At 41.8% G+C, this 16,797-nt stretch overlaps 1 protein-coding gene across 1 annotated transcript; it reads left to right on the plus strand.

Annotated features, from left to right (window-relative positions):
- The first annotated feature begins 26 nt into the window (after positions 1–26).
- Positions 27–16,260, plus strand: NDUFB6 (NADH:ubiquinone oxidoreductase subunit B6). The gene is made up of 4 exons (XM_019965851.2): positions 27–327; positions 4,240–4,332; positions 12,728–12,772; positions 16,090–16,260. The coding sequence occupies exons 1-4, from the start codon at positions 148–150 to the stop codon at positions 16,156–16,158; spliced, it is 387 nt and encodes a 128-aa protein (XP_019821410.1). The 5' UTR covers positions 27–147; the 3' UTR covers positions 16,159–16,260.
- The last annotated feature ends 537 nt before the right edge of the window (positions 16,261–16,797 follow it).

Below are 16,797 nucleotides of genomic sequence, written 5' to 3' on the forward strand. Positions count from 1 at the left end.
TCGGAGGCAGGAGCAGAGTGACGTTATAACGGCGCGCCGCTCCCAGGCGTCCTCGCAAGGTCGCTTTGCAGAGCGGGAGCGCGCGTAAGTGACAAGACCCTGGTTCGGGTGCGCGCCGTCTCTTGCTGCCTTGGTATCAGCAGCGACATGTCGGGGTATACGCCCGAGGAGAAACTGCGGCTGCAGCAGCTGCGAGAGCTAAGAAGGCGATGGCTGAAAGATCAGGAGCTGAGCCCCCGGGAACCCGTGCTGCCTCCGCAGAGGGTGTCGCCTGTGGAGCGATTCTGGAATAAATTTTTGCAAGACGGAGCTCTCTGGAAGAACGTGGTGAGTGACCGCCCTTCCCAACCCCAACCCACTCTCGTCCCATCGCAGTCCACGGCCTGGCTGCTGAGACAACCTGTTCGCTATAGCCGCGTTGCCCCCGGAAGTTCCCCAAGGGAGAGTCAGGTTCAGTCGAGACTGCGGCTTGTCTGGGACTCCGTCTGGTCCCAAGAGTCATGCACTGGAAGTCAGGAGTTCGGAGCTTGTATGGCTTTGGGATTGTCTTGCCCTTTGGCTCTCAAGTGTGATAAGAAGGAGGCGAATCTCTGCCTAGGTCATACAGGACGTACAGGTTTGCCTTTCTTTTGACTGAGGAAACCTTTCCTCAGAAGGATGGCCAAGGATTCACTAGAGTTAAAATTCAATGATTTTAGTATCCAAGGACACTTGTGTGATTTTTGAGGTTGAGATTACACAGACCAACACTACACTCGACTACCCGAAAGCAGGATAATCCTCTAGCTGGTAATGCAGCTCCATGTTAATTACTGTAAAAGAAAAGGTTCTGTTGATATGCTGTTGATAGCTGTGAAAAGAAGAGAAGCGAAAAGCAAAGTAGAAAAGGAAAGATATACTCATTTGAATGCAGAGTTCCAAAGAATAGCAAGGAGAGATAAGAAAGCCTTCCTCAGTGGTCTGTGCAAAGAAATAGAGGAAAACAATAGAATGGGAAAGACTAGAGAGCTCTTCAAGAAAATTAGAGATACCAAGGGAACATTTCATGCAAAGATGGGCTCAATAAACTACGGAAATAGTATAGACCTAACAAAAGCAGAAAATATTAAGAAAAGGTGTCAAGAATACACAGAGGAACTGTACAAAAGGGATCTTCACGACCCAGATGATCACGATGGTGTGATCATTCACCTAGAGCCAGACATCCTAGAATGTGAAGTCAAGTGGGCCTTAGGAAGCATCACTACAAACAAAGCTAGTGGAGGTGATGGAATTCCATTTGAACTATTTCGAATCCTAAAAGATGATGCTGTGCCAGCAAATTTGGAAAACTCAGCAGTGGCCACAGGACTGGAAAAGGTCAGTTTTCATTCCAGTCCCTAAGAAAGGCAATGTCAAAGAATACTCAAACTACTGCACAATTGCACTCATCTCACTCGCTAGTAAAGTAATGCTCAAAATTCTCCAAGCCAGGCTTCAACAATACGGGAACCATGAACTTCCAGATGTTCAAGCTGGTTTTAGAAAAGGCAGAAGAACCAGAGATCAAATTGCCAACATCCGCTGGATCATCGAAAAAGCAAGAGAGTTCCAGAGAATCATCTACTTCTGCTTTATTGACTATGCCAAAGCCTTTGACTGTGTGGATCACAATAAACTGTGGGAAATTCTGAAAGAGATGGGAATACCAGACCACCCGACCTGCTTCTTGAGAAATCTGTATGCAGGTCAGGAAGCAACAGTTAGAACTGGGCGTGGAACAACAGACTGGTTCCAAATCGGGAAAGTAGTACATCAAGGCTGTATATTGTCACCCTGCTTATTTAACTTCTATGCAGAGTACATCATGAGAAATGCTGGGCTGGATGAAGCACAAGCTGTATTCGAGATTGCTGGGAGAAATATCAGTAACCTCAGATATGCAGATGACACCACCTATGTGGCAGAAAGTGAAGAAGAACTAAAGAGCCTCTTGATGAAAGTGAAAGAGGAGAGTGAAAACGTTGGCTTAAAGCTCAACATTCAGAAAACTAAGATCATGGCATCCGGTCCCGTCACTTCATGGGAAATAAATGGGGAAACAGTGGAAACAGTGTCAGACTTTATTTTTTGGGGCTCCAAAATCACTGCAGATGGTGACTGCAGCCATGAAATTAAAAGACACTTACTCCTTGGAAGGAAAGTTAGGACCAACCTAGACATACTCAATGGAGAGGGCAATGGCACCGCACTCCAGTATTCTTGCCTGGAGAATCCCATGGACGGAGGAGCCTGGTAGGCTGCAGTCCATGGAGTCGCTAGGAGTCGAACACAACTGAGCGACTTCACTTTCACTTTTCATTTTCATGCATTGGAGAAGGAAATGGCAACCTACTCCAGTGTTCTTGCCTGGAGAATCCGAAGGACCGGGGAGCCTGGTGGGCTGCCGTCTCTGGGGTCGCATAGAGTCGGATACAACTGAGGCGACTCAGCAGCAGCAGCAGCAGCAGACATATTCAAAAGCAGAGACATTACTTTGCCAACAAAGGTCCGTCTAGTCAAGGCTACGGTTTTTCTGGTAGTGATGTATGGATGTGAGAGTTGGACTATAAAGAAAGCTGAGTGCCAAAGAATTGATGTTTTTAAACTGTGGTGTTGGAGAAGACTCTTGAGAGTCCCTTGGACTGCAAGGAGATCCAACCAGTCCATCCTAAAAGAGATCAGTCCTGAGTGTTTATTGGAAGGACTGATGTTGAAGCTGAAACTCCAATACTTTGGCCACCTGATTCGAAGATCTGACTCATTTGAAGAGACCCTGATGCTGGGAAAGATTGAAGGCGGGAGGAGAAGGGGACGACAGAGGATGAGATGGTTGGATGGCATCACCGATTCGATGGACATGAGTTTGAGTAAACTCTGGGAGTCGGTGATGGACAGGGAGGCCTGGCATGCTGCAGTCCATAGGGTTGCAAAGAGTCAGACACGACTGAGCTGAACTGAACTGAACTTCCTTAACCACCATGTACATTTAACGCATTCTTTTGTTTAAGGGTGTCATTCCTGGGCTTTACTCTGCAGAAGATCATTCAAGTGTTGTCTTTATTTTCGGGGTCTCTTCACATTTTCTTAAAGCCGTTGTTAAGTCACATCAGTTATGGGTGATGAATACTGTATCTCAGAATTCCTTGGGACTTTGGCTAATAATAGTGGTAATAAATAACACTTGGGTGCTTACTTTGTGCCTGGCACTTTTATGTGTGTTCAGGATGGGGAACACATGTATACCTGTGGCGGGTTCATTTTGATATATGCCAAAACCAATACAATATTGTAAGTTAAAAAGTAAAATTAAATTAAATTAAAAAATAAATAAAAAACTTAAGTTTTTACTGCTGTAATGTAGAAACTTTCCTCATCCTTATTGTAAGTGTGTGGGAATGGAGACCTACAAAAATTCAGTGATTTACCCATGGTCACAGGGCTAGTAATAGAAGGAGTTCACTTTGAAATCCATGTGTATCTACTTTCTTACTGTGCTACAAAGTCTGTCAAAGAACGTATTCAATGCTAATTTATGGTGGTAAAATTCAACTCTCCTCCCCTCTCCCAGTTTGTATCTCTGATATTACTCACTGGCAGCCACTGATTGAAAATTGACAGCCAGTGATTTAAGGAAATAATCATTTGTTGAAATCTGTCTTGCCTTACTTAAGAGTTAACGTTCTCTTCCATAATCATATCTATTATAGCACTTATAATCTAGGTTATCCATTCCCTGAAAGGATAGGTCTCTTTCACTGAAATTGGCTGCCATGGAAAAACTCCATTTTTAGCTGTCCTTTGCCTTTCTTTTTAAAAACAGCATGTGTAAAGGCACCTCAAAGTGAGCTTGGGCCACCCTTATCCCAGTAGGTAAAACATTCTTTTTCTAGCATTAGTGTACTCAAGGTTGTCCACCCTACATGTGGAATGTGTTGTGTTGATCGTGCGTATCTGACGTTGATAAATGGTGTTGATCGTGCGTATCTGACGTTGATAAATCAGGGAAATGAGTTTACCTGAAAATTCTATAGTTTTGGTTACTCTGGTTAAATCAGTGAAACTTACTCTCATTTTTTAATGCCATATTTTATCATAAATTTATATTAAGGATATTTTTAGAAGTCTTTTTAAAGGCATGCATCTATGCATATATTACTGTAGTTTGGCAAAAAAAAAGTGAGAAATCTATTTATCTCATGTATTTTTTTTCTCCTCCAGATCTATAAGACATATCGACACAGTATCTTTGCTTTTACTCATGTACTTATTCCTGTCTGGATTATTCATTATTATCTCAAGTATCACGTGACTGTAAGTATGCTTTAAGTATGTGTTTTCCAGAATTTATTTATTTTAAAAATATTTATTTATTTGAGTATACTTGACTGTGCTGGGTCTTTGTTGCTGTGGGCAGGCTTTCTCTAGGTGCAGCGAGTGGGAGCCGCTCTACGTTGCAGGGCACTGGCTTCTCATTGTGGTGGCTTCTCTTGTTGCGAAGGACAGGCTCTAGGGCAGTGGGCTCAGTAGTTGTGGCACATAGGCTAAGTTGCCCCATGGCATGTGGGATCTTCCCCGACCAGGGTTGGAACTTGTGTCCCCGGCATTGACAGGCAAATTCTTAACTACTGGACCACCAGGGAAATCCCAGAATATATTGTTAATATTGTACAAAATTATTTCCTCTATGGGTTTGCCTTACCCTCCTCTGATCTTATAACTTATAAGTTATAAGTTCAAGACCTTATAACTGATCTTGAATTACTTTGAATCCTTTTCAGTAGATGGTTTAATGAAACTTAACTAATGCATGGTTTTTCAGAAAGTTAATTTTTAAAAATAAGTTTATTTATGTATTATTTTTGGCTGTGCTGGGTCTTCATTGCTACACGGACTTTTCTCGCGGGGGCTTTTTCTAGTTGCAGCATGCAGGCTTCTCACTGCAGTGACTTCTCTTGTTGCAGAGCACAGCCTTGAGGGTGCGCATGCTTCAGTATTTGTGATGCACGGGCATCCCCGCAGCATGTAGGGTCTTCGCAGATCTGGGATCGAAGCCATGTCTCCTGCACTGGCAGCCTGATGCACTTAACACAGAGCCACCAGGAATGTCCCAGAAAATTTAATCTTTATATTAGTTGGTTACAACTTGAATCGTATTTCCTTGTAGAAATGATGTTTTAATGATCAGGAATGTAGTTGATCTAATAATACTGGTGCAGAATTGGGGTCCTGAGTCTGGAAAAGAGAACAGAATTTCTGCTCCTTTTTTATTGAGCACAGATCTGATATAAGATAGAATTCAAAATGGATAAAGGTCTTTGTCATCATTTCCTTTTCCTTTGTTCTATCTGGTTTTTCACAACTTACTTTCTTTAGAATTCAGTGTGTCCAGAACATCTGCATGTGATGATGGAACTCAGCCTGTTGCCTTATTTTAAAGGCTTGGGATACCTTGGTGGGGGCTCTCCCGGTGGCACTAGTGGTAAAGAACCTGCCTGCCAATGCTGGAGACATGAGACACGGGTTTGATCCCTGGGTCGGGAGGATCCCCTGGAGGAGGGCACGGCAGCCCACTCCAATATTCTTGCCTGGAGAATCCCATGGACAGAGGAGCCTGGTGTGGGCTACAGTCCATAGGGTTGCAAAGAGTCAGACACGACTGAAGCGACTTAGCCCAGCATACCTTGGTGTAGGGTGTTAGATCCCAGGCACGGTGAGGAAAGAGCACATTTCAGGGAGTGGAATGGAAGAAGAGTGGTGATAGTTGCCTGCCCAGCGTGGAGTTTTATAACCCAAAGACTGAGGAGGATATTCTCGTACCCAGTGATGAGTGTTAAGTCCTGAATGGGTTGGGGGGTGGCGGGTTGATGAGTGTACCTGTTTGGAGAGCTGCAGCAAGCCAGCCAGAGTAAAGTGTCAGAACCTGAATGAGGTGAGGAGGTTATTTATACTGGAGTGTGGTGGTGATGATGATAGGAGGTTGGTTTTATGCATGTTGAATTCTGTGTGGCAGGCAGTGAGAAGCTTTCCATTTTTAAATAGGGGAGTGAGTTGATAAAGTGATATACAGTAAGTCTCCTACATATGAATGAATTCCATTCTGAGAGCACGTTCATTAAATCCAGTTTTTTTAAGTCCAACCAAGTTAGCCTAGGTACCCAACTAACACAGTGGTCTATGAAGTACTGTACTGTAACAGCACAGTATTATACAGTATATATACTGCATAATAGTACAGTATCATACAGTATAATACTGTATAGGCAGTTTTATATACTGTTTTATATATACTGTATAATACTGTATATACAGTTCAGTTCAGTTCAATTGCTCAGTCGTGTCCGACTCTTTGCAACCCCATGAATCACAGCATGCCAGGCCTCCCTGTCCATCACCAACTCCCGGAATTCACTCAAACTCACGTCCATCGAGTCGGTGATGCCATCCAGCCATCTCATCCTCTGTCATCCCCTTTTCTTCCTGCCCCCAATCCCTCCCAGCATCAGAGTCTTTTCCAATGAGTCAACTCTTCACATGAGGTGGCCAAAGTACTGGAGTTTCAGCTCTAGCATCATTCCTTCCAAAGAAATCCCAGGGCTGATCTCCTTCAGAATGGACTGGTTGGATCTCCTTGCAGTCCAAGGGACTCTCAAGAGTCTTCTCCAACACCACAGTTCAAAAGCATCGATTCTTCGGCGCTCAGCCTTCTTCACAGTCCAACTCTCACATCCATACATGACCACTGGAAAAACCATAGCCTTGACTAGACGAACCTTTGTTGGCAAAGTAATGTCTCTGCTTTTGAATATGGTGTCTAGGTTGGTCATAACTTTCCTTCCAAGGAGTAAGCGTCTTTTAATTTCATGGCTGCAGTCACCATCTGTAGTGATTTTGGAGCCCAGAAAAATAAAGTCTGACACTGTTTCCACTGTTTCCCCATCTATTTCCCATGAAGTGATGGGACCAGATGCCATGATCTTCATTTTCTGAATGTTGAGCTTTAAGCCAACTTTTTCACTCTCCTCTTTCACTTTCATCAAGAGGCTTTTGAGTTCCTCCTCATTTTCTGCCATAAGGGTGGTGTCATCTGCATATCTGAGGTTATTGATATTTCTCCTGGCAATCTTGATTCCAGCTTGTGCTTCTTCCAGCCCAGCATTTCTCATGATGTACTCTGCATAGAAGTTAAATAAGCAGGGTGACAATATACAGCCTTGACATACTCCTTTTCCTATTTGGAACCAGTCTATTGTTCCATGTCCAGTTCTAACTGTTGCTTCCTGACCTGCATATGGATTTCTCAAGAGGCAGGTCAGGTGGTCAGAATTTCCCACAGTTTATTGTGATCCACACAGTCAAAGGCTTTGGCATAGTCAATAAAGCAGAAATAGATGTTTTTCTGGAACTCTCTTGCTTTTTCCATGATCCAGCGGATGTTGGCAATTTGATCTCTGGTTCCTCTGCCTTTTCTAAAACCAGCTTGAACATCAGGAAGTTCATGGTTCACATATTGCTGAAGCCTGGCTTGGAGAATTTTGAGCATTACTTTACTAGCGTGTGAGATGAGTGCAATTGTGCGGTAGTTTGAACATTCTTTGGCATTGCCTTTCTTTGGGATTGGAATGAAAACTGACCTTTTCCAGTCCTGTGGCCACTGCTGAGTTTTCCAAATTTGCTGGCATATTGAGTGCAGCACTTTCACAGCATCATCTTTCAGGATTTGAAAGAGCTACTGTAATATACAGTACAACAGTACAGTATAGTATTTTTCACACAAATAATACATAAAAGTGACAGTGAACAACAACAGTACCTTGAAAAGTACAGGAGTACAGTACAACAGCTGACATACAGGGGCTGGCATCAGGTGAATGAGTAAAAAGAGTTACTAACTGGAGGAGGGAGAGGGGGTGGAAGATGATAGAGCTGAAGGATTATCAGCAATAGGAGATGGAGGGCAAGCTGCAATTTCACTCAGGCCTTACATGATTGGGTATGCAGACACATTTACATCTTTGAAAGTTTGTAACTTGAAGGTTTGTGTTTAGGGGGCTTGATCTATTTTGGAAACAGTGACTTTATTTTCTTGGGATCAAAAATCACTGCAGATTTTGACTGCAGCCATGCTGCAGTCAAAGACACTCCTTGGAAGAAAAGCTGTGACCAACCTAGACAGCATATTAAAAAGCAGAGACATTACTTTGCCAACAAAGGTCCGTCTAGTCAAGGCTATGGTTTTTTCAGTAGTCACGTATGGATGTGAGAGTTGGACCATAAAGAAAGCTGAGCACTGAAGAATTGATGCTTCTGAACTGTGGTGTTGGAGAAGACTCTTGAGAGTCCCCTGGACTGGTTGGATCTTGAGCTCCAGTACTTTGGCCACCTGATGCAAAGAACTGATTCATTTGAAAAGACCCTGATGCTGGGAAAGATTGAAGACAGGAGGAGAAGGGGATAACAGAGGATCAGATGGTTGGATGGCATCACCAACTCAATGGACAAGAGTTTGAGCAAGCTTGGGAGTTGGTAATGGACAGGGAAGCCTGGCATGCTGCAGTCCATGGGGTCGCCAAGAGTCGGACACAACTGAGCTACTGAACTGAAGTCATCTATTTAGGAAAACATAAAAACATAGAACTGTAGGGCGAGTTGGAGGGAGGAAAGTACTGATGTCAAGCAAATCAGCAGAGGCTGTTTCAGTTTACTGGATGTTAGTTGATGAGAATCTGATTAGGTAGTAGTGAGCCAGAAGATACTTTTTAAAGAAATAACGCAAGGTGGGGATGAAATAAAATTTCACAGTCATTTTGACTCTAAAATTTTTAGCCTTGAAAGTTCAGGGTAGCAAAATTTGCCACTCCACAATGTCTCTTTGGCATGCAGATTAAAATGACATAAGCCACTCCCATTATGTTTCTATTGGTCAGTGTTAGACAAGAGATAGAGCTTCCCTGGTGGTTCAGATGGTGAAGAATCTGCCTGCAATGCAAGAGACCCGGATTTAGTCCCTGGGTCAGGACCATCCCCTGGAGAAGGGAATGGCTACCCACTCCAGTATTCTTGTCTGGAGAAATTCCATGGACAGAGAAGCCTGGCGGGCTACAGTCTATTAGGTCACAAGAATTGGTTAAGACTGAGCCGCTAACACTTTCACTAACTTCTTAAAATAATGTAGATTAGAAGACCTGTTCTAAGAAGGGAACTATCACCATAGATAACTATAATATGAACTCTAGATGTAGTAGACAGGAAGGAACCTAGCAAAGGCTGTTGAAATTCCCTACTGTGTTCCATCGTCTCTCATGGTCCAGCAGACGTTTGTTTCCCGAACTTTTGCTTTTCCATCTCCATGTGAATTGCCTCCCTCTCCAATGAAGTCCCAAACACTTACTCCCAGCGTCCTTTTTTGTCTTTAGCCTAAGATGGTATTTAACTCATTTGGGGAGTTACTTGGTTCTCCTGGGTCTCTCCCATGTGTACATGTTACTGAATTTTGTTTGCTTTTCTCCTATTAATCTGTCTCATGTCAACTTAATTCTTAGACCAACCAGAAGAGCCTAGAAAGGTAGAGGAAAATTTCTTCCTCCACAACTTAAGTTATAAGTAGGACTTTGTGAAGGAAGGCTTTCTGGAGATGGGGAGGAGGTAAATGTGCTTAGGCGCGTGTGCTGCCCGGTCAGTTTCTGTGGAAGTCTGAGTGGACGTGGGCTGTCTCACATGGTAGAAACATGAGATTAGTGGAGGCCAGGGGGATGAAGAACTGGGGGTTAGTGTTTCATTTTATAAACCAACAGAAAATCGTTCTTCAGCCATGGAAAGGGGGCGAACAGTGCATGGCTAAGGGTCAGAGTGTGGTTTACATTTCTGTCGTTGACAAGCTTAAACAAAGTTTTGTATCCATGTTCACCTACACGTCCACAGCCGGCTTTGAATCCTGGTGGTGGTGGTTTAGTCACTAAGTTGTGTCCAACTCTTGCGACACTATGGACTGCAGCCCGCCAGGCTCCTCTGTCCATGGGATTCTCCAGGCAAGATTACTGGGGTGGGTTGCCATTTCCTTCTCCAGGGGATCTTCCCAACCCAAGAATCAAACCTGGGTCTTCTGCACTGCAGGCAGATTCTTTACTGACTGGGCTATGAGGGTAGCCTTGTATCGTTATACCTCTTATTTTTTTCAATGTCTTAACATGCAGGACCCTAGAGAAGAAAAAATGTTACTGTCTGTGAAATTTGTTTTAAACATCTAAGAGTGGTTTTTATGTGCAGGAATAACTGTTCCAGTTACCTGAAGTATAAATTAATATTCAATTTCTTAGTTTCAAATTTAAAAACTTTTGATTTTTTTAATTCAATTTTAAAATTCTGTTAACTAGATAATACATCTAGTAAAATATGAACAGTCTTTTTTCTTTGTTCTTATTATCTTTGGATAATTCAAATTGAATTTCCATAAAACAATTCTACTTACAAACATCATCAAATTCTCTTAAATGTTTTAAGCTGCATTTATATATTTTATATATTCAGTTTTATCTTTAAGTATTTATGACAGGGGTCCCAACCTCAGGACCAACCTCCAGGTTCTAATGCCTAATGATCTGAGATGGAGCTGATGTAATAATAATAGAAATAATGATCTGAGATGGAGCTGATGTAATAATAATAGAAATAAAGTGACAGTAAATGTAATGTGCTTGAATTATCCTGAAACCACTCCCTGCCTCACCCCCATGGAAGGATTATCTTCCAGGAAACTGACCCCTGGTGCCAAAAATGTTGGGGACTGCTGAATTTTACAGGACACATTCAGATCAGATCAGATCAGTCACTCAGTCGTGTCCGACTCTTTGCGACCCCATGAATCGCGAAAAACAGTTCAGATCAGATCAGTCGCTCAGTCGTGTCTGACTCTTTGCGACCCCATGAATCGCAGCACGCCAGGCCTCCCTGTCCATCACTAACTTCCGGAGTTCACTGAGACTCAAAGGAAAATCTTTTTAAATTTAAAATTCACACATTTAAATGCATTTTAACTAGAATCCTTATTAAATTTGACATTCACCTGTTTATACCCTGGCTTAATTTACCTTGTCATAGCTATATTTAACTGAATATTTCTAGGATGGAAAAAATACTTATCTCCTCAGAGAAAAAGATTTTAACTACCTGCAGTTGCTGGGTTGACAATTTGAGCCATTGATATGGTGGCTTATCTGAGGAATTCATACTTCTAGATGATTTTTCCTGGACAGATGGACATAAGTACAGGTTTGGGGTCAGTAGATGTCCACAGGCCTCTCCTTTACCTTACTCTTTCTCTTGGTTTGGGTAGGCCTGCATCCTCAGTACTGTTATAGCCAGTTCACTTCAGCTAATACCTTTATGCTGCATTAAATTGAACATTCTCTGTGAAGATATTTCACTATCTTCTTGCCTCTGGTGGCAGTTTTTAGAGACATTTGAATGTCCTCACATTGTTTTATGAGCTTCTCTCCTGCTTTTGATTCCAATTTGCCTAAGTCTTACATCATGCCAATAATCTTTTAAATTTCTGGTGTGGTATCTTGTACAGATGTGTGTGCTTAATAAGTACCTTTATTTAGCACTTCCTGTGTACAAGGCACTGTTCTAAACACTGTAGGGATACAGCACTGAACAAGGCAGATTGAGTCCCTGTCTTCATGAAATGTTTGTTCTAGTCTTGGAGACTGGCAGTAAATAGATAAGCAAATGTTGCAAGATAATGTTACCGGAGGTGGTTAAGTCTCTAGAAGAAAAACTTAAGGGTAAAAGACTAGAGAATGACAGGCACTGCTATTCTAATTAAGCTTCTTTGAGGAAATGCTCTTTGAAAAACGTTAATGAACTGAGGATATGGAGAAAAGCACTTCAGGCAGAAGAATCATGAGGTGGGAGGGTTCTGAGGCACAGGCAGGCCTTACAGGTTGTACTAACGCAGAGGAGCCACTGCGACTACAGTGCAGGCGGTGGGGTGGGGGGAGGTAGTATGAGATCGGAGAGTTGGCCAAGGACGTTGGCTTTTTTTATTTTTTCTTAAGAATTATGCAACTTTGAGCAGAGGAGTGATGCATCTTAATCACTGTAGGAACTTCCGTGGTGGTCCAGTGGTTAAGACTCTGAGCTCCCGATTCAGAGGGCCTAGGTTCGATCCTTGGTCAGGGAGCTAGATCCCATATGCTGCAGCTAAGAGCCCGCATGCCACAACTAAAGATCCTGCATGCTGCAACTAAGACCCAGTGCAGCCAAGTAAATAAATATAAAAAAAAAAAAAAATCACTCTTTCTGCAGTGTGGAGAATAGACTGTAGGAGGGCACATGCAGAAGTCAAGAGACTAGTAGGTGAAAAAATGGGAGCAGCTTGGACAAGGGTAGTAGTATATTAGAAGTGGTGAGAAGCACTGAGATTCAGGATAAATCCTCAAGGTGGAGTCAGCAGGATCTACCAAGCCCGGGGTTTCGGCCTTTGTAACTAGGAGAATGAAAGTGCTGTTGCAGAGATTGGGAATAGTTTGGGGCTGAGGGATGTTAAGTGTTGGGCCTGGCTAAGTTTGCAATGCCTGTTTGATCAAGTAGTCTTGAGTAAATAATTGAATATATGAGCCTGAAGCTTAGTAAAAATTTGGGATATGATCAATGTATTTTAGAAAAAACTCTAAAACCATAATTAACAGAATTACTTTTATTGCAGACAAAACCATATACCATCGTTGAAAAGAAGCCCAGAATATTTCCAGTAAGTCTTAAAACATCTACTTTTTCTTTTGCTTATATTTCTCTCTCCCTTCCCAAATGATCATTAGACTAAAATTCTTCTTGCTGAAAGTTTTAAGTACCTATTGCATACTCTTTAAAAAAAAAAAAAAAGGGAGGAAATAGTGTGATGTAGCAACTGGAGTTAAACTTAGGACATGGGCACATTCTTTTCACCCTGGCTGTAAAACTTGTGTGACTTTTGTAGTCCTAAAGTGAATTGAAAGTCCCAATAGTTTTTCACTGGTGCCCTGTTTCATGTGGGTTAAGGATTTAGGGCACTGTCCTGAGCAGACACCTGGGCATTACAAGAGCAACTGAATTCTTTTATTATTTTCAGACTTATTATCATTTCCTGTGACAGTTTGACCATAATCTCTCCATATGTGAATTTAAAATGTTATTGTGTGCTTTAAATTGTACACTATGGATATGTAGGCTATTAACCTAATTTAAAATGATTTTTTTTTTTTACCATTAAAAGGTTACTTATTAGTCAGTTGGTATTTTGCTGGCTGTTCATGAGGTTATTGTTTAGCAGAGTCAAATACATGTTATGTTCTTTTCCCATTTCTAGTCACAGATAATGAATTACCATCAATTTCTAACTTATGTACTTCTAGAAGACAAAACTGTAGATTCTTGCTTCCATCAAATGACATAGTCACAATAATCCATTGACAACTGCAGCAGAAGGGAATTTTAGGGAGAACCACCAAAATTGGCTAACTCTTCCAGTTGGAATTCTGCTTTAGGAAAAAGGAGATTTCTTCTGTATTTGTGTATAATTGGTGTTTGTCAGGGCCCAGTTAGCCTCATTTATCTTGCTGGTTTCAACCAGTTAGGTAATTTATTTATTCTTCCATTTATATGTTTGTTATTTATTTTGCCATTACTGTTTGAAGGAAAAGGAGGAGGATCTCTTTAGAAGACCAGTATTTTTTGCTACTGTGGTTCTTTCCTGTTTCTGTACCATTGACCCATTTGAGAAGTTGCTCCTTTGAGGACCTGAAGAGTGCTCATCTGTACATACCTTGGAATAGGATAGACAGTAAGAAATAAACCCCCAAATCTCAATGGCTTACCAAAAGTTTATTTCCTGTTGATATCACAGACTAGTATAGATCAGACAATTATAGTTAGGCCATTGAGAATATGCAGCTCCAAGATCACAGGGTTGAATATCTCAGAGGATGATTTTAAGGTCTAAGCTTGGATGTAGCTTACATCACTTCAAGTCCTATTGGCCAGGACTTATTCTTATGGACCCAGATATCTTTGTGCTTTTTTATATTTCCCAGCCTCCCATACCTGGAGTCTCTGCCACAGTCTATCTTTCTAGTCAACAAATGGCTCTCTGCTTCCTTCTTCCCACACATGTAACACAAGACCTTTTCCTTGGGAGAAACCCCAAGATCCCATTCCATCAATGCAACCTTAGACTGCCAGATGATGCACAGTAATATCTGTCAGGGTTAATTTTGGAGATTCTTCTCTTAGAGATTTGAGGATCAATGACAAGTGAACTGTATCCCTTGTCCCCCCAACCACGGCCATTATTATGCTATGCTGTGGACAGCATAGCAGTCACTTGGTTCTGAAACCCCACTGGTCAAAGGTTATTTGAATGGGACTGATTTTGCTTCTGGAGGAAACACCTTTGTTCATTGTTCTTCCTGACTCCTGGGGGGGAGCATCACGGGGGCGCATCCTTTGTTTTTCTTTATCGATCTAGACCACATCTAAAATGAGGACTGTGAAACATGCCCTTCTTAGGGTTGTATAGCCTTTAAAGTCCACCTCAGGTTCACAGAAGGTTGAGGGCCAGAGAAAACAATCACAGGCTTTTGTTTCTGTATGTTTGGGTTCTTGGACCATCTAGTTCTCACATTTGGCAGGCATGGAAAGAAAAACTTGGTAGGAATCTAATCTTTGTGCTTCTAGTCAGCCCCACCTGCCAGTATCTGTGGTTTGTACATAGTTACCAAGTTCTTTCATTCCATTGTCCTCACCCTGCTGCTGTCTACTCAGTGGCAGCTGTGTGGAAGCCACTGAGACATACTCTGGCTCAAGGGCTACCTTGGCTTCAGTCTGATCTTTGCATGGTGCTGGGTCCCTGTGTTTACTCAGCTTTATGGGCTTCTCAGAATCTTCTCAGTGTTAGCTCCTACTCTTTAGAGATTCAGAAACAATTCATCTGATTTTCTAATATTGCATGGTCCTGAATTTTTAGATTCTTATTTTTATTTCTCTTCTCAAATCAGCCACTTCTTAACCTGGGCTTACGTTTCTTAAAGTACATTCCTAAGGTGGCCATTAGTGTAGTAGTTAAACCCACACTCTAACTTTTTTCCAGGTACTTCTCCTAGAACCTCTAAGTTATTGGTGCTTCTAAGTGATTAGTGCCTTTTGTTTCCATCTCTTAGCCTCCAGTGCCAGTGGCTTGAAGCCAGATTTGCTAAGCCAGTGCCATATAGTTCAATTTTTATTACAGCAGCATTCATACCAGTTCAGGTTATTAATTTCTGTGTCAGGGTAAAGCTAGCTGTGGAAACAGGTTTTCCCCAAAATGTTTACTGGCTTACACTAATACAAGTTTATAGTCCTGAGCAACCAGGACAGGGAATGGCAGGTGGTGATGGGATAATTCTGCCCTACTCAGTCAATTCATGGACTGTGAGGCTTATGGAATCTGCGGTCTTAAAGAGAGAGCTGAAGTGAAAACTAAGTACTTTGCCTAAAATTATACAGCTTGTCAGTGGAGGGTTCCAAGATTCACACTACTTGGTTCTAGCTTTAAAGTCCCCTCCTGTTCTGCAACACACGCTGTATCTAGGTTTGGAAAGCTGGAAAGACAGCTGGACCAGCTGCCTGGGCAAAGTCTGCAGGTCTGTCTCTAATATCTGTTCCGAGCCAAACAGTAACTGGCAGCTGCCTACCATATTTAGTTGCTGGGAATATATACCACCTTGTATTGAAGTGAAGCTGTTTCCCACAACTTCTTTCTAGGGCTTCTCCTATTTTGGGGGGCCAAGCAAATAAAGATCATCCTTCTGTCACTTTGTAAACACAACTTTCATGTTCTTTGTGGTTGTTTGGTTCGAGTAAAACTTCCCCTATTTGTTCCTTATTCCTTAAGATTTTGGATACTGGTTTCTTATCTTTAGACAGCTTCTATTTTACCTATGTCATTTTTAAAGTTTGAATGCCAGAACTGAGCTAGGTTTTCCAGATGAGCTCGAAGGGGAACTGTTACCTCTGCTGACAAGATTTATCACTAATGCACCTTTGTTTTTCTAGGGTGATACAATTCTGGAGACTGGAGAAGTAATCCCACCCATGAAAGAATTTCCCGATCAACATCATTGAAGATTACTTTAAAATTTCAAAGGTGTATGGGCCTAAGTTTGTTGCTACATTACCAACTTATTTAAAGTATTTTCTGGAAAAGTAATAAAGTTTACTCACATATGTGTTGTCTGTTTCTTCCCAACCTGTGCCATTCTCTCTGTACAATTTGAGACTGAATTATCTAACAATAAGTAAAAACTGGACAGGCTAAATAATAATATGGTCAGTCACCTACTTTTTCTGGCCATTTTTAATCTGGAAAACAGAACGTAGAAAATTGTTTAGTCACATGATAGTTTTTTCTTACACTGTACTTTAGTTGATGTGAAAGTATACAACGGAATGAAATGCTGCAATAAAAATAAGTACAGAAATTACAGCACACTTTGCTTTAAAGGCTTTCTGGAGACATTTCAGAAGTATTTTAGAAACTCTAGAGCAAAAGACTGTCAGATTTACTTTGCTTTGTTATCCTTCCCCGTGTTCTTTTCCTTCAACTCTTTTTGAACTGTAGCTCGCCAGGCTCCTCTGTCCCTGGAATTCTCCAGGCAAGTTATATTGGACCGAGTTGCCGTTTCCTGCTCCATCATCAAGGATGGAACTGGTGTCTCATGCATTAGCAGACAGATTCTTTACAACTGCATCACCTAAGATCCT

This window comes from Bos indicus, chromosome 8 (genome assembly GCF_029378745.1).
Source record: "Bos indicus isolate NIAB-ARS_2022 breed Sahiwal x Tharparkar chromosome 8, NIAB-ARS_B.indTharparkar_mat_pri_1.0, whole genome shotgun sequence".
Lineage (NCBI taxonomy): Eukaryota > Metazoa > Chordata > Mammalia > Artiodactyla > Bovidae > Bos > Bos indicus.